This window comes from Scyliorhinus torazame, chromosome 17, assembly GCF_047496885.1.
Source record: "Scyliorhinus torazame isolate Kashiwa2021f chromosome 17, sScyTor2.1, whole genome shotgun sequence".
In the NCBI taxonomy this organism is placed as follows: Eukaryota; Metazoa; Chordata; class Chondrichthyes; order Carcharhiniformes; family Scyliorhinidae; genus Scyliorhinus; species Scyliorhinus torazame.
The window spans coordinates 116421640-116440384 of record NC_092723.1 but is presented as its reverse complement, the minus strand read 5'-3'; the positions used below and the strand labels follow the sequence as shown (position 1 = coordinate 116440384).

The window sequence follows — 18745 nt, the reverse complement described above, 5'->3', positions numbered from 1 at the left end:
ACTCCAAAAATCAAATGTTCACTGCAGATTAAACTGTACTCACAAGTCATAGTGTTGGTTCCATTTTGGATCAAGCGTGTTTTTCACCGTATCTGTCGAGTGACACTGTCCAGAGCCATCTACAATAATTTTGGCAAAAGGGTCGGGTAATCCTGTGCAATGCGAAAACTGTATTATTTAAAGCATGTAAACTGCTAATAATCTAGAAACCTTATAAATAGTTGGAAACTTCATTCCTGACCAAAAATATATAAAAGAAAATCTAAAGTCTTCATTAAACATAATCATATAAACTGTTCATTCAATTTCAGTTTCCAATTGCTCGCAATTAAAATTACAAATCCAAATATTGCTCATGGCATTGGTGCATAAACATCATTACAATTTTTTCATTGTACATTGAAAGAGTGACCCTTATTGCTCCCAGAGGTTTTAATTTAATTTTCATTTGCTCTTTAAGTGAGTTAGGTTTCTGAATACCAGCAGAGATGTAATGGATGATTCCATGATGGCATTCACCGAGCATTCTGCAAGGACACCTTGCTGAGTTAAATAAGTTAACACAGGTGTTGGATTCAAGAGGCATCAAGTTCACCAGTCCAAAGTTCCCTTCCCACACAATCATTTTGGGACATGCCCAGGCACGTACAGGCCTCAGTAAAGTTCCCAATTGCAATCAGGCCTGTGTGTAAGTTAGTCCCATTACAAATATCACATTTTTTGTTCTTTCATACTTTAGCCTTACTCACCAGATAAAAGCAGCAATTCTTAGTTTCCTTACTCTACTATTTAGACTTGTTCAGGCAAAGGGAACAAAGGCAACTGCATGCACCAATTTGGCACCCACCTAAGCTCAAGATGCAATCTTCAACCCAGACATGACTATAACTTGCACCAATTTTGGCACCCACCTGAGCTCACAACGCAATCTTCAACCCAGGCATGCATATCTAGCAAGATCTTGCTATATTGTCTACATTTCATTGAGGTGGCTGTCACTAAGTAATGCCAGATACTTGAGTGTGGAGTCCAGAGTGACCAGAGAAGAGTGCTTCATAAGCAAAGTGCTAAAGTCAGGAATTTTCTGCATGTGGGATCTCTAGATTAATGTTTGACTTGGGACAAGGGGGCAAAGAAGGTCAACTTGAGGAAGAGGAGCAAGAGCAAAAGAACAAATTAGAAATGGGGGAAACTGATGGGCACCCAGGAAGGCTGTAAAAGTGGTGCTGCAAGAGCAGCTGTATCGTCCTCAGGATATACTGGCACTATGAACAACATGCTTTGCCATCTGTATCTTTATGCTAACAGCATTAACACATTCCTTTTGACAACGAATCTGCACAATACACTGACAAGCAGTCAATTTCTCCACGTTTATTTATAATAGAAGTGCTTCACTTTTTGCCTTGCCAGTGCTTGATGCAGTATAGCAATTCTTATCTAATATTTTTCTCTTTCTAAGTGCTATTTCAGTGGGATGAGTAACTGTAATATTAGCCTGTTGCTCATGATTGGAAAGCGCTCAAGTCAACAACTATGGCACTGAACCTCTTTATATTTGGTCTGAAGATGCCCCTGCAACTATTTCCAGCTTTTGTCAGTCACCTGTCAAATTTAGCTGAAATAGGTTGATCTGGCATAACCTTGAAAGGTAACCAAGTGTGTTCCTGAATTTATTCCAGTTGCTGGGTTTCCTTCGCAAATCACTAAATTGGATATGTGCAGGAATATTGGACTTCATTGTCAAGTCCAATACCACAGCAAGGTATTCTCAAGCCACTTCTTTAGCCTCTACAACTTAGAACTGAACCCTCCTGGCAAATTTGAACCCAGGATCTCAATAGCCATGGTAACATCTTTACCAAGGAAAATTACATCTGTGTTTTGAACTATCCCTCTGCAAATAAAGTTGCCACGGTGGATTGCAAGTTTGCTATATTTTTGCATGTGCTATTTCAGAACTGAACTTATGCCAACTTTCAGACGGACCATGCAAGAACCTGAAATGTTTTCAAAGAGCTACATGAAGTGCTTCTTCTATTATTGAGGTCTCCACTACACAGCCTCAGTCAGGTACAGGTCTATGGGCCTTGCAGTACACAATATCGAACCCTAGCCTTTTTTTTCCAGTTATTGCCCCTGTATTACATTAACTCGCTCTTCCTGATTATCCTATGGTGTGTATATCTGAGCTGGTGCTGGTGTGGTCAGAAGTGCTTGACGATTGCTCAAGTGAATAGTTGGCTTCCTGCTTGTCCTTTGTGGCAGGCACAGTATTTGGGAAGCTTTACATAAAGAGAAAAGAGCGGTTAGAATGGCACAATTTACAATGGTCCTCAACACGATAGAAAAGACAAAATAGTGAGTGCCATGCTGATCCTGGACATGTCATTGAGTGAATGAATTTGAATGGTATGCAAGTAGAAAAGGTTAGAGAATACTTGTCTCACTGGCCTGTCACAAAAGCCACCTCGTCCATACTCTTAAGGGCCTCCACCATAATGATGTCCTGATGTGCATGAATGGGTTAGATGCTGCAAATTGCTAGGGTCACCACCATTGTGTTTTCTCACGTGATCATTGTGTGCAGCCTCCACCTTTAAAAGCAGAGAAAATGTAAGCTTTCAGCACATGGTTTAGACCCGAGTGGTGTGCCAGAGACCAGCATTCATTCCACCTAATGTGAATGGATGATTGCAGGTGACATTTTGACTTCTGGGCACAACCTGCAACAGGTTGAGTGTTCTATTGGAAGCCTTTTTCCATGTCGTGCCTGTTGAGATTGAAGCGTCTTATCAAATGGAGGAGCTGGTTTGAGGTGCCCAATGGTCTACTCCTGCTCCTTTTTAAAAAAGTATATATTTATTAAAGTTTTTTAACACAATTTTTCTCCCTTACAAACAATAACCACCCCCCCCCCCCCTCCCCCCGTAACAGAAAAAAACGAGAAATTGCGCAGAGCAAGATATATACATGGCAAAATGATATATTTACACAGCTTTGTACACTGGCCCTCACCCATACGTGCCAGTTTCCCCAACCCTTCATGTTATCTCTTGCTCATCCACCCTCCCAGGCAGTCTCCCCCCCCCCCCCCAAGGTTGCTGCTGCTGACCCCCCACCACCCCGGACCTCCTCCCCTCCCCCAGGTTTGCTGCTGCTGCTGACCCACCTTCCGCTAACGCTCCGCGAGATAGTCTAGGAACGGTTGCCACCCCTGCGCAGACCCTCTCAAGGCGAACTTAATCCTCTCCAACTTTATGAATCCAGCCATATCATTTATCCAGGCCTCCAGGCTGGGGGGCTTCGCCTCCTTCCACATTAGCAAGATCCTTCACCGGGCTACTAGGGACGCAAAGGCCAGAATGCCGGCCTCTTTCGCCTCCTGCACTCCCGGTTCGTCCACTACTCCAAATATTGCTAGCCCCCCAGCTTGGCTTGACCTGGACTTTCACCACCTGAGATATTGCTCCCGCCACTCCTCTCCAGAACCCCTCCAGTGCCGGGCATGACCAAAACATATGGACATGGTTCGCCGGGCTCCCTGAGCACCTTCCACATCTGACCTCTACCCCAAAGAACCTACTCAACCTCGCCCCCGTCAAGTGCGCTCTGTGGACCACCTTAAATTGTATCAGGCTGAACCTGGCACATGAGGAGGAGGAATTAACCCTACCTAGGGCATCAGCCCACAGACCTTCTTCGATCTCCTCCCCCAGCTCCCCCTCCCATTTACCCTTCAACTCTTCTACCAGCGCTTCCCCCTCTTCTTTCAACTCCTGGTGTATTTCCGACACCTTGCCCTCCCCGACCCATACACCCGAGATCACCCTATCTTGAACTTCTTGTGCCGGGAGCAACGGGAATTCCCTCACCTGTCGCCTCACAAAAGCCCTCACCTGCATATATCTAAAGGCATTTCCCCAGGGGTAACTCGAACTTCTCCTCCAGTGCCCCAAGGCTCGCAAACGTCCCGTCGATGAACGGGTCCCCCATTCTTCCAATCCCCGCCCGATGCCAGCTCTGGAAGCCCCCGTCCATCTTCCCCGGGACAAACCGGTGGTTACCCCTGATCGGGGACCACACCGATGCTCCCACTGCACCCCGGTGCCGTCTCCACTGGCCCCAGATCCTTAGCGTTGCCGCCACCACCGGGCTTGTGGTATACTTTGTCAGCGAGAGCGGCAGCGATGTCGTCACCAACGCCCCCAGGCCCGTTCCTTTACAGGACGCCATCTCCATCCTCTTCCATGCCGCCCCCTCTCCCTCCATAACCCACTTGCAGATCATCGCCACATTTGCTGCCCAGTAGCTCCCCAGGTTTGGCAGCGCCAACGCTCCTCGGTCCCTACTGCGTTCCAGGAACCCTCTCCTTACTCTCGGGGTCTTATTCGCCCACACAAACCCCATAATACTCCTGCCTACTCTCTTAAAAAAGGCCTTAGTGATCACGATGGGAAGGCACTGAAACACAAACAGAAACCTCGGAAGGACCACCATTTTGACCAACTGCACTCTACCCGCCAGCGAGAGCGGTAACATGTCCCATCTTTTGAAATCCTCCTTCATTTGCTCCACCAACCTCATCAGATTCAGTTTATGTAGGGTCCCCCAACTCCTGGCTATCTGGATCCCCAGATACCGAAAGCTCCCCTCCGCCCTCCTCAGCGGTAGGTCCCCTATCCCTCTTTCTTGGTCCCCCACCTGTAATACAAAGAGCTCACTCTTCCCTACACTGAGCTTATAGCCCGAAAACTCCCCAAACTCCCTTAGAGTCTGCATGACCTCCACCATCCCCTCCATTGGAACCGCCACGTACAGCAACAGGTCATCCGCATATAGTGACACCCGATGCTCTTCTCCCCTTCGGACCACCCCCCTCCATTTATTAGACTCCCTCAATGACATGGCCAATGGTTCGATTGCCAATGCGAACAACAGGGGGGACAGAGGGCATCCCTGCCTTGTCCCTCGGTACAGTCGAAAGTACTCCGACCTCCGCCGGTTCGTCACTACACTCGCCATCGGGGCTCTGTAAAGGAGCTTAACCCAATTGATAAACCCTACCCTGAACCCAAACCCATGCAGCACCTCCCAGAGGTACTCCCACTCTACTCGGTCAAAGGCCTTCTCCGCGTCCATAGCTGCCACTATCTCCGCCTCTCCCTCCTCCGATGGCATCATTATCACGTTTAAGAGCCGCCGCACATTGGTGTTTAGTTGCCTGCCCTTTACAAATCCCGTCTGGTCCTCATGGATTACCTCCGGGACACAGTCCTCGATCCTCGTGGCCAGCACTTTTGCCAGCAACTTTGCACCCACATTGAGGAGCGAGATCGGCCTGTACGATCCACATTGCAGTGGGTCCTTGTCCCGCTATAGGATCAAATAAATTGTCGCTTCCGACATTGTCGGGGGCAGGGTCCCCTCCTCTCTTGCCTCATTAAAGGTCCTCACCAGTAGTGGGGCCAACAGGTCTGCGTACTTCCTGTAGAACTCCACCGGGAATCCGTCCGGTCCCAGGGCCTTCCCCGCCTGCATGCTCCCCAAACCCTTGCTCAGCTCCTCCAACCCAATTGGTGCCCCCAAACCAGCCACCTCTTGCTCCTCCACCCTCGGGAATCTCAGCTGATCTAGGAATCGCCTCATCCCCTCTTACCCCGCTGGGGGCTGGGATCTGTACAGCTCTTCATAAAAGGCCTTGAATACCTCGTTTATTTTCGTCGCACTCCGAACCGTGGCTCCCCTTCCATCTTTGACTCCCCCTATTTCCCTCGCTGCCATCCTCTTATGGAGCTGGTGTGCCAGCATCCGACTAGCCTTTTCCCCATACTCGTAGGTCGCGCCCTGCGCTTTCCTCCACTGTGCCTCCGCCTTCCCTGTGGTCAACAGGTCAAACTCAGTCTGGAGCCGTCGTCTTTTCCCAAGTAATCTTTCCTCCGGGGCCTCTGCGTATCTCCTGTCCACTCTCAAAATCTCCCCCACTAACCTCTCCCTTTCCATAACCTCTGTCTTCTCCCTATGAGCCCTAATGGAAATGAGCTCTCCCCTGATCACCGCCTTCAACGCCTCCCATACCACCCCCACCCGCACCTCCCTGTTGTCGTTGGCCTCCAAGTACCTTTCGATGAACCCCCTCACGTTCCCACACACCACCTCGTCCGCCAGCAGTCCCACATCCAGCCGCCACAACGGGCGTTGGTCCCTCTCCTCTCCCAGCTCCAGTTCCACCCAGTGCGGGGCATGGTCCGAAACGGCTATAGCCGAATACTCCGTCCCCTCCACCCTCGGGATGAGCGCCCTACCCAGAACAAAGAAATCTATCCGGGAGTAGACTTTGTGTACATGGGAGAAGAAAGAAAATTCTCTGGCCTGCGGCCTTGCAAACCGCCATGGGTCCACTCCCCCCATCTGATCCATAAACCCCCTACGTACCTTGGCCGCCGCCGGCCTCTTTCCAGTCCTTGATTTGGAGCGGTCCAGTGCTGGATCCAACACTGTATTGAAGTCCCCTCCTATTATCAGGCCTCCTATCTCCAGGTCCGGAATGCGCCCCAACATGCGCTTCATGAATCCTGCATCATCCCAGTTCGGGGCGTATACATTTACCAACACCACCCACGTCCCTTGCAGCCTAGCGCTCACCATTACATATCGCCCACCATTGTCCGCTACAATAGTCTTGGCCTCAAATGACACCCGCTTGCCCACCAATATTGCCTCCCCTCTATTCTTCGCGTCCAGTCCCGAGTGGAATACCTGTCCTACCCATCCCTTTCTTAGCCTGACCTGGTCCGCCACCTTCAGGTGTGTCTCTTGGAGCATGGCCACGTCCGCCTTCAGTCCCTTTAAGTGTGCGAACACTCGAGCCCTCTTCACCGGCCCATTCAGACCCCTCACATTCCACGTTATCAGCCGGATTGGAGGGGCTCTCACCCCCCCCACGCCCCGCCGACTAGCCATCTCCTTTTCTGGGCCAGTCCCGTGTCCACGCCTCCCTCACCTTCCAGTCCCCCAGAGGGGGGACCCCCGTCCCGACCACCTCTTCTGTGTCCCATTCCCTTTCGGCCAGTGCAGCAGCAACCCTTCCCCCCCCCCCCCTCCAGACCCCTGTCTAGCTTTTTTGCTCCCCCCATGTCACTCCCGTAAGTCAGCTGACGCCTGCTGACCCCGGCTTCCCCCACCGTCCCATTGACCTCCCCGCGTGGGAGTCTCCCAATCCATATGCATTCCTTCGTTCCCCTTCCAGCCTTTCTTCCCGCGCGCGGGAAAACACCCCGCGCTTTCCAAAGCCCGCTCCGCCCCCTCTGGCGCAGCCCCTGTCGCGGCCTTGCCTCTCTCCCCCAGCCCATGTAACAATTCCTGCGCGTGATTGACCCCCTATAAACAACAACCATCACACATCAAACCCCAAAACATCCCCCCCACCCTCACAAACCCTCAGTTAGAGCCCAACTTTTCGACTTGTACAAAGGTCCACGCCTCTTCAGGCGTTTCGAAGTAATAGTGTTGGCCCTTGTATGTGACCCACAGTCACGCTGGCTGCAGCATTCCGAATTTCACTTCTTTCCGGTACAACGCCGCTTTGGCCCGGTTGAAACCCGCTCTCCGCTTTGCAACCTCCGTGCTCCAGTCCGGGTATATTCGGATCTCTGCATTGTCCCACTTACTGCTCCGCTCCTTCTTGGCCCATCTCAGGACCCACTCTCTGTCCGTGAACCGGTGGAACCTCACCACCATCGCCCTTGGCGGCTCATTTGCCTGGGGCTTCTTCGCCAGCACCCGATGTGCCCCGTCCAACTCCAGCGGCCTCGAAGGGGCGTTCGTGCCCATCATCGCCTCGAGCATCGTGCTCGCGTATGCCCCGGCATCAGCCCTCTCCACTCCCTCAGGGAGATCCAGGATTTGCAGATTCTTTCTCCTCGACCTGTTCTCCAGGTCTTCGAGTCTTCCCGCCCACCTCTTGTGTAGCGCCTCGTTCTGCTCCACTCTCACCGCCAGGCCCACGAGCTCGTCCTCGTTCTGACTGACTCTTTTCTGTACCTCCTGGATCTTAGCTTCGTGGGCCTTCTGGGTGATCCTGAGTCCTTCAATTGCCGAAAGCATAGGCGCCAACATCTCCTTGCGCATCTCCTCGCGCTGCTCCTCGAAGCAGCGCTTAATGAACTCCTGCAGCTCCCCTTTGTCCCTGGCCGCCGCCATTTTGTTTTCTTTCCCTCGCTTCTCCCGTTGCTCCAGTGCCACTCCTTTGGCCGTTACACTTCTGGTCCGTTTCATAGAAGTTGAAGGGGGACCCATGGCCGCCACCGGAAGCCTCGTCCCTGCTTCTTCAATGGCCTTGGTAGATCTTTTCACAGTTGTTCCCTCTGCTGCTAGAATTCACCTTTGATAAAGTCAAGTCAGATTGCAGCCTTAAGCTTGCCCTTCCCCCGCCTGCATGCTGGAAGAGGCCTTTGTCTATTCCTGCAGCACAAGCCAAATCTTTTACTGTTTCTGCCGGGTCTGGCAGCCAAAAGACATAATATTCCTGGGGGACACTGTCAGGGGAATGCTGCAGTCTTCTTCCCACACCGGGAAATGTCAAACAAATGCCATGGGGGCCCTGTAAAAGAGCCCAAAAGTCCGTTCCAAGCGGGAGCTACCGAATATGCGACCTAGCTCTGCATCGGCGCACCCGGAAGTCACTCCTGCTCCTTCGTCATATGCTCGTATCACAACAATGGTGGTATTGGTATGCAAGATACAAGAGATTATGCTAGTGCTTCCCATAGTTACTGCGGGTGCTGCACCATGTTGGAATTTGGTGCCTTTGTCATACGTAGAATGGACAAAGACTCAAGTTGAGTTGTCAACCTGTATGCAATCTTACCTTGGCATGTTTCTTCATGCCATAGAATTTCTCCCTCATCTGTTCCCACAACCCATGGACTTGGGAGACAACGCTGACTTTACCAGCTAACTCTTGCCGTGCATACTGTAGATTTGATTGCAAAAGAGGTAACACCTCCTGAAATATTCCAATCCTCCTTTATCTTGTATCTCCGAACAGAAAATGAAAACTCTCCATATCAAAGATGTAGTTCTTTGATGACCTTTAGGAACATCCAACCTTTGGAGCATGAGCTAACCTCAGAGGCAACAATTACTGGTTGCAAAGAGCAACAGCTGACAATATTGAATCCAGCGAGATTAGTTTTCCACTCCCTTTCTGCAATTATTGCTGGATATGTAGCGATATGCGACTCCAATTTTACATGTTTCAAGAATGAGCCCTTTACATTTCAGAAGCACAATCACAGTAATACTTACTGAAGAAATCCTTCTTCGCCAGATTTTTTGCACACAACACTGGAAGACAAAAAAGATGAGATTTAATGTAATTTCTTCCTTCATTCTCCCATTTTCCAAAAATAATAACTTATTTTAAAGTACAGCTTCACACGCACGGAGAACCTGTCAGCTGCTTTCAGAAGTGGCCATTCATCAGGTGAATGTAACTGCCAAGAGATGTCCTAAATAATATTTTGAAATTAATTTCATTTGTTTTGTTCAATAAATTCTACTTTAATGCATAAAACGATATTTTAATAAATTCTCAGTGCAATAGTAGCCTCTGCCACAGAAACGGAACGGAGATCTGGCTAATATTGCAAGTCTGCATTCCACCACTTGGCGTCACTAAAAATCCAGATTTGCAGCCATGAAAATAGAACTTTAAAAGTTCAAAACAGTTGGATGGTTCACTAAATTGTCTGAATTAAGTCATTGCAAATAAAGTAATCTTGATTCAGGGAAGTAATTACACACAACTTGATATCTTTCATTTTCATACTATTGTTCCAAATATTTTGCAATTACAAAGCTTGATGAAACAGAATTTGATGGTATACATAGCCAGAAATAAGGCCATTCAACTCAACCAATCCATGCCAGCATTTATGCTGCATTTAGTCCTTCTTTCATCCAAAACATAGCCCTCTATTCCACTCTCCTTCATTTGCTCATTCAGTCTTCCCTTAAATGCATATCTATACTATTTGTCTCAACTTCTCTCTGTGATAGCATTTCCCTTTCTCACTACTCTCTGGGTACAATATTTCTTCTGAATTCCCACCTTGATTTCTCGGCGATTATTTTTTATGGTTAACTTCTAATTTTGCTCTTCCCTACAAATGGAAACAAGTTCTCTGTGTCTACTATATCTAAACTTCCATTTGGTCACCCCCTTGGTCGTGATTTTTCAAGAGAAAGACCACCTAACCTGTTCATACTTCCTGACAGAAATGCACGCCAATACTGGATACCATCCATGTCAATTATTTTTATACCTGCTGCAGTGCCTGTATCCTTTTTATATTATGACTATCCGAACTGCGCACAGTACTACAGATGTGATCTAACCAATATATGAAATAAGTTTAGCATAACCTCGCTCCTGTTCAATTCTATTCCTCTAGAAATAAAACCCAGAGTTTGGATTCCCTTTTTTAAAATGGTCTTATTAACCTTACATCCTATTTTATAGTAATGTGTCTGTACTCCCAGATCCCTTTGCTCCTCCACCCCACTTGGATTTTTATTTTCCAATACATGACCACCTTATTTTTCTTACTAAAATGTAAGACTTCATGCTTATGTGTTGAAATTAATTTATCAATTGTATGCCCATTCTGCATGTTTATTAAAGCTCTCTTGTAATTTGTTCTGGTTCTCCACATTATACTATCTCCCCACACCGCCATCCAACCCATTTGGTGTCATCTGCAAATTCAGAAATTGTGTTTTTTATTCCAAAGTTTAAATAGTTAATATAACTTGCAAACACTGGTCCATTTCACTGATCTTTGTGGGATTGTACTTTACACCTTCTGCCTCTCTACTTCACCCCAATGCTCTGTTCGTTGTCTTGAAGCCAGCTAGCGATCTGTTCGGTTCCTTGGCCCTGACTTACTAGTCCGTTATGCAACACCTTATTAAAGGTCTTTTGGAAATCCAGGTAAATTATATAAACTACAGCACCCTTCTCTACTGTTACAGTCTCAAAAAATTCAATAAGGTTGGTCAAGCAAGACTTTCCCTTTTGAAATCCACGCTGACTATTATTAAATTTGCAGCCTCTGGCTGTTTTTTCTATTTTCTGAAATAGTGGGGATTCCATTATTTTTCTTGCCACAAATGTTAAGTTGGCAAGTCAAAAGCTCCCTGGATATGTTCCAGCTCCCTTTTTAAATATATGTCTTCTGGCATTTCACCTTTTAAATTTATGTAATAGTGCATCCTAGATTATTTTACAATGCATGAATGTAAATTGTCCTGACCAGGGGCGTGGTAAATTTATTTAATATTTCTCCTCTTTTCATTTCAACTATACATAAAAATACAACTTTAAATAGAAATAGAAAGAACATCATGAAACTGGAATGGTGTATAACAGAATGAGGGACAGATGGTTTATGATTAGTGTTCTGAATAGTTGATGGATGTTATACATAATGTTTATAAATGTATGAAGGGCAAGGCTAGCCCTTAATATTTTTTCTGGTATATAACTGTCTGAACATTTCTACTGCAAATATTTATGAAACACTGAAATAGTGTACTATTTCGGTACAAGATGCATAATCAATAGATGCATAAAAGTGTGGTGAAATTGGAAAAGTAACTTAAATCATAAGTAAATAAAATTAAAATGGAAAAAACAACCAGAATTTTAACAACGATTGACATTTTTTCAGTTTAGATTAGTTTTTCAGATTTATATAGGTGGTTTCACAAGTTATTAACTGGATGAAAATGTAACATCTGGGTGGCAAAGAGCTTGGATTAAAGAGTTTTGGATTAGCTCAAGTTTGGGAAGAGTTTTCTCAAAGTTCATTGTGTGGAGTCTTCCTGGAGATTTGCTGGAGAGCCTGGCTTGACAATAAAAATGTGTAAATTGAGATTCTCGACACAAATCAACTTTCAAACCACATTTCAACAGTGAGGGATCGAATCTGGGGTTTTGTGAGTGACATCTAGTGGTTTGCAGCATCACTCAACCGGTCATGTTCTGGCTAATTTCAGAAATTCAGAAAGAATGTTCCTGATGGTGGGGGGAGTCCAGAACTAGGGGTCATAATTTGAGGATAAGGGGTAAACCTTTTAGGACTGTGGTGAGGAGAAGTTTCTTCACCCAGAGAGTGGTGAATCTGTGGAATACACTACCACAAAAAGTATGTTGAAGCCAAAACATTGTGTGATTTCAAGAAGGAATTAGATATAGCTCTTGAGGCTAAAGGGATCAATTGATAGGGGAGGAAGACAGGATCAGGGCATTGAACTCAATGATCAGCCATGATCATAATGAATGGCGGAGCAGGATCAAAGGGCCGAATGGCCTCCTCCTGCTTCTATTTTCTATGTAATAATAATATAATAATAATAATTGCTTATCACAAGTAGGCTTCAATGAAGTTACTGTGAAAAGCCCCGAGTCACCACTTTCCGGCGCCTGTTCGAGGAGGCCGGTACGGGAATTGAACACTCGCTGCTGGCCTGGTTCTGCATTACAAGCCAGCTGTTTAGCCCACTGTGCTAAACCAGCCCCTCTGTTTCTCTGTAAATTAACACTGTTGACTTTACAATTAGGCATAATAATAGGGGAGGCATTGGTATAGTGGTACTGTCCACCCGTTTCGAATGCCACCATGGCAGATGGTGAAATTTGAATTCAATAATAATCTGCAATTTTTTTTTTTTTTTAAAGTCTAATGACTGTCGATTGTGGTAAAAACCCATCTGGTTCACTATTGTCCTCTAGGGAAGGAAATTTGCTGCCCTTTCTTGGTTTGGCCTCCATGTGAATCCAGACCCACAGCAGTGTGGTTGATTCTGAAATGTCCCCTCTGAAATAGCCTAGCAAACCACTCAGTTCAAGGGCAATTAGGAATGGGAAATAAATGCTGGCCCAGCCAGCGATGCCCACATCCCCATAATGAATAAAAATGTAGGGCAGCAGTCAAGAAAGCTAAACAGCTCCAAACTGAATGCAATTCTGTTGATCTCTTCTTAAGTGTGAATTGGTTCAATTGCAGCACTGTTGCTGATGAGTTAGAAGGTTATTGATCTTGAGCATATAAACAGACATTTAAGTGCTGTTGAGAGAGTGCTGTATTGTCTGATAAGATATTGAGCCTTGTTCAGCTGGATACAAAGGATCCTAATCTTATTCAAAGTAAAGCTGGGATGTTCTCTCAGTGGCCTAACCAATTTTTATCTTTCAAGTAACTTAATCAAAACAATTTATATAATCACATTTCATGTGCTATTTGTGGGACCTCCATGAATACAAATTGGCTGCCGCATTTGCCTATAGAATCATAGCAATCATCCAGCGCAGAAGGAGGCCATTTGGCCCATCAAGTCTGCACCAACCTTCTGAAAGAGCACCCCACCTAGGCCCACTCCTTCCCCTATAGAAGAAAAATTGCTATACTCTATAAGTAATTAATTGGTTGTAAAGTGCTTCTGCGATAGCATGGGACTTAAAAAGCAATATATAAACACAAATTATTTCTTATATTCTTAGTTTTTGTTACAGTAATAAACCTTGCATTATATTAAAAAGAACCACCACTGTTGAAAGTCAAGTTTCATGTTTCATAATTGCGATAAATTAGTGATCAGAAACTGATGACAATCAGAAGAATGCCACTCCTTTTAAAATGTTTGTTAAAACAACCAGAATAAGATGACCAACAGCTTCTTTGAGAGTACAAGCAAAAGCAACTCACCCATTTCCAAACCCAAAATGACAGTACTTTTTTATGTACCGCAGCAGCTGCTACTGCAACAGATACCATTTAGCAAATAGGTAGACAGTCAAAGCACAAGCAATCCTAAATATGCTCACCTTTGCGGGAGTCGAGTAATATCCTTAAAAATTGATTTTAAGATAATGAAACAGCACTTAACACGTGTCAGTGGGCTAGCCCGTAAACAAATATTCACAATTACTTTAAACATCAATATTTAAAAGCTATAGAAAATTGTATTACCATTTATTGATAAAAATACAACTAAGCAGGGCATACATGCCACTGAACCTTTCATGCACAAAATTATATTTTTATTTACTGAACGGGTGTGATATTTTTCAAGTCCATGGATATTAATGTTCTTAGGATAGTCTAGGTTGTCTGGGTTGTCTGGGTTTAAGATAAAAAATTAAGTCGGGACTTCCGGTGGCCGTGTGGTAGACTGTCGCAAACTTGATGGCTCCCGCTCAGGGCAGTTCTTTTTGTCCGGTAACCTCGATTGGACGGCCGAACGTAGTTGGAAGTTTTTTTTCCAAACACCCAACTAAGTTAGCGGCACTACCTTGAATGATGTCCAGCACTCTCGCCTGAGTAGGCATTACCGAAGGAGCGACAAAGGCTCCAGATGAAGTTTAATCTGGTTTCTTCCAATAAGGTGGTGAGACAACTGCGTAAAGCTGGAGGATTGGTAGATGAGTATGGGGAGAAGGCCAGTCGGATTCTTGCTCACAAGGGAGGCAAGGGAGAAAGGTAGGCTGAGGGACGAGTCGGGCAAGGAGGTAACAGACCCAGAAGGGATCAAGAGAATTTTTGAGGGGACGAGGTAAAACTGCGCTTTTTGGATGGATTAGTGTTTCGGAGGCTCCAATAGGTCTACAGGAGGTGGTGGAATGTGTGGGGTCAATGCAGTCCGAAAAAGCCCCAGGCCCAGATGAATTCCACAAGCGTTTTGGCATGTTGCTGAGTCCATTGCTGGTGCGGATGTACAACGAAGCACTGGGGAAGGGCATGCTCCCTTCCAGGCTGTCACAATCATCCATCTCACTTATCCTAAAAAAAGGACAAGGATCCGGAACAATGTGGATCTTACCGTCCAATCTCACTCCTGAATGTGGACGCGTAACTCCTGGCAAAGATCTTGGCCACACAAATTGAGGGGTGTGTGCCGGGTGCAGTTGGACAGGCCCAGACCGGGTTGGAATGGCCTCCTTCTGCACTGTAGGAATTCTTTGTGCTCCCACCAATGGTCTGCATAACTGAAGCATAACCCCCCTACTTTTATAATCAATCACCTCACAATAAACGACAATATTCTATTAGCTTTCCTAATTACTTGCTGTCCTGTATACTAGCCTTTCGTGATTCCTGCACTAGGACACCCCAGATCCCTCTACAATCTCTCACCATCTAGATGATAAGATTTTTTATTCTTCCTGTCAAAATGGACAATTTCATATCAGCCACCATTATTCTTCATATGCCAAATCTTTGACCACCCTCTTACTCTATTGTCCCTTTGTAGCCTCCTTACTTCCTCTTCATAATATACTTTCCTACCTACCTTTGTGTAGTCAGCAAATTTAGCAACTATACCGTCAGTCCCTTCACCCAAGTCATTTGTACAAATTGTGAAATATTGAGGCCCCAACACTGATCCCTGGGGCACACCACTTGTTGTACCCTGCCAATCTGAAAAAGACCCATTTATGCCTACTGCTGTTTCTAGGGGGCAGCCAATCTTCAATCCATGCCAATGTTACCCTCTGAACCATGACTTTTTATTTTCCACAATAATCTTTGATGTGGCATTTTATTAAATAGCTTCTGGAAATCTAAGAGCAGTACATCCACCGGTTCCCCTTTATCCACAGCGCACAGGACTCATAAGAAGGAGCAGAAGTAGGCTATACAGCCTATCAAGTCTGCTTCGCCATTCAATAAGACCATGATTGATCTGATGTGATAATCCTCAACTCCACTTTCCCGCCTTATCCCAATAACCCTCGATTCTCTTGCTGATTAAAAATCTGTCTATCTCAACCTTGAACATACTCAACGAACCCAGCCTCTACATCCCTCTGTGGTAAAGAATTCAACAGATTCACAACCCTCAGATGAAATTCTTTCTCATTTCAGTCTTATATGAGTGACTCTGATCTAAGATTATGCCCTCTCGCCCTGGACTCTCCCATAAGGGGAAACAACCTCGCAACATCTACCCTGTGAAGACCCCGAAAATTCTGTATGACTCAATAAGGCCGCCTCTCATTCGTCTGAACTCCACTGAGTACAGTCTCAACCTACTCAACCTCTCCTCATAAGAAAATTCCTCCAAACACTCCACGTTGACTCTACCTGATTACGTTGAAACTTTCCAAGTTTCCTGCTACGACATCTTTAATAGTGGCTTCTAACACCTTCCCAATGAGATTTTAAACTAACTGGCCTGTAATTTCCGCTTTCCGTCTTCCTTCCTTTTTTTTTAAATAAAGGAGTTATATTTGCTATCTTCCAATCTAATGGAACCTTCCCCATATCTAGGGAATTTGGGAAATTTATATCAAATGTATCAACTATCTCACAAGCCACTTCTTTCAAGACCTGGGGATAAAGTCCATTCAGACCTAGTGATGTGTTAGCCTGCAGACCCAACTATTTCTTTCCCATTAGCTGGTGCTCTGAAGAATACATCCAGTCGTATGAAGGCACTATATTGCTTCTTAACTCTAACCAAATAGATTGTGTCTTTGACTCCAACACATTAACTTTCCTCAGCACTCAATCAATTTTGACTCCCCATCTCCTTTCTTTCCTTCCATTTCTTTCCTGAATACCTTGTATCCATGAATATTTATGGTCAGTTCTCTGCTTGTTTACACACAGTCTCCATTATTACCACAACATCATATTCCCATCTATGGCTGTAGCTCACCACCGTCTTCATACATGCACACCTTGTTTCTTCTTTCTCATGCTACATGCCAATTCCTATCCCCATGCCAAATTAGTTTAAATTGCTTCTTATAGCAAAACACCCCACAAGTCCAAAGATGTGCAGATGAGGTGGATTGACCATTCTAAATTGCCTTTAGTGTCCAAAAAAAGGTTAGGTGGGGTTACTGGGTTATGGTGATAAGGTTGAGGTGTGGGCTTAGGTAGGATGCTCTTTCCAAGGGCCGGTGTAGATTCGATGGGCTGAATGGGCTGAATGGCCTTCTTTTGCACTGTAAATTCTATGATTCTATGACATTAGTCCCAGCTCGGTTCAGGAGAAACCTGCCCACCAACACAGGTCCTTCCTCCATCAGAATCTATTCCAATGCTCCAACAATTTAAAGGCCACCCTCCTACACCATTGCTCTAGACATGCATTTCACTGAGCTACCTTCCTATATCTATTCTTCCAGCATGTGGCACCAGGAATCCTTACGGTCCTTCTCATTAATCTTTTTTCTAGCTATCTAAACTCCACCTTTAAGATTTAAACTGCTACCAATGTGACCATTACCTCTGACTGTTCACTCACCCCGGCACCCACCTTAAAATCATAGTCATAAGAGTTTACAGTGCAGGAGGCCATTCGACCCATCGAGTCTGCATCGGCCTTTGGAAAGAGCACCCTACTTAAGCCCATACCTCCACCCTATCCCCACACCTCCATCCTATCCCCGTAACCCCACTTAATAATTTTTGGACACTAAGGGCAATTTAGCATGGCCAATCCACCTAACCTTTGGACTGAGAGAGAAAACCGGAGCACCCGGAGGAAACCCATGCAAACATGGGGAGAACGTGCAGACTCCGCATAGTGACCCAAGTCGGGAATCGAACCTGCGACCCTGGAGCTGTGAAGCAACTGTGCTAACCACTGTGCTACCATGCTGCAAATATTCCACAGATGCTCACTGACAACCTGGACTTGGAACCAAAGAAGCACGGTCTACCTTGGAAGCACAGTTATGCTGCAGAAATACCTGTCTGGGTCCCAAATGTTCCCAATTTTCTTCCTCCCACTCTGCATAGGTGAGCAATCCATGGTGCCATTTACTTGGCTCTGGCTGCCCTCCCAGAAGTGCATCCTGGAGATTCCACACGGAAAACAATACGCATTTCATTGGGACAAGGATTCCTGCCATACGCAATTCATATTGTCGTCAATTCAGTTTGTCATCTAATATGTAAAGAGAACTAGCTTAGGACTGAAATAAGCACTCACCAACTATTCACTAATGTGTTCCTTTGTCCTTATGTCATTTTAATTCATATAAATTAACTTAAAGGTTTATTAATTAAAAATTAGAAACACTTTACTATTCCCCTTTATTTAATTTCAACTTTACCCCTCAAGATTTAAAAAAAATGTTATGAAACATTTTTTGATAAATACAAAACAGTAAAGCAAGAAAAACAAAGCTAAAGAAACAACAATAGCCCACCCCCCAACAGCTGACAGTGACGAGCTCTTTAAAGAACAATAAGAAATGATTGCTATCTTTTGTAGAACCCCTCAAATCCACCCCTATGGTACACTTAATTTTCTCAAGGTGCAGAAACTCCACAAGATCCCCCATATTGAGGCCTTGGGCGGAGAAGCTGACCCGGACCTGCCTGCGAGCGATCAGCGAGGCGCAGGTTAAGACACCTGCCCTCATACCCACCTGCAACTCCAACATCCCAAATATGGCTCCAAGGGAACGAGGCTCCAATTCCATTTGCAGAATCGCCGACTTTGTGCTGAAGGAGATCCAGAATTTCACCAGCTCAGGACATGCCCAGAATATACGTACATGGTTTGCCGAGCCCCTCCCAATGCACTCACTTACAAAATGCGTCCCGTGTACCACCTTTAACTGTGTACGCCCAAGTCTCACGCACAAAGTGGCATTCACCCTTCACAGGGTTTCACACCACACCCCCTCTCCCAATTCCCTGCCCAGCCCCTCCTCCCA

At 45.7% G+C, this 18745-nt stretch overlaps 1 protein-coding gene across 3 annotated transcripts in view; it reads right to left on the bottom strand.

The window, feature by feature from the left end:
- Window positions 1–18745, bottom strand: part of smurf1 (SMAD specific E3 ubiquitin protein ligase 1) — a 210704-nt gene that overhangs the window by 88883 nt on the left and 103076 nt on the right. For 2 of the 3 annotated variants that reach the window (XM_072480930.1, XM_072480931.1), the window contains exons 2-3: window positions 9310–9348; window positions 44–152 (exon numbers count right to left, since the gene is read on the bottom strand). In XM_072480930.1, the coding sequence (XP_072337031.1) occupies window positions 44–152; window positions 9310–9348 (148 nt within the window). Of the gene's footprint in view, window positions 1–43; window positions 153–9309; window positions 9349–18745 lie in introns of those variants that run through there. The other variant, XM_072480934.1, reaches the window with a different exon arrangement.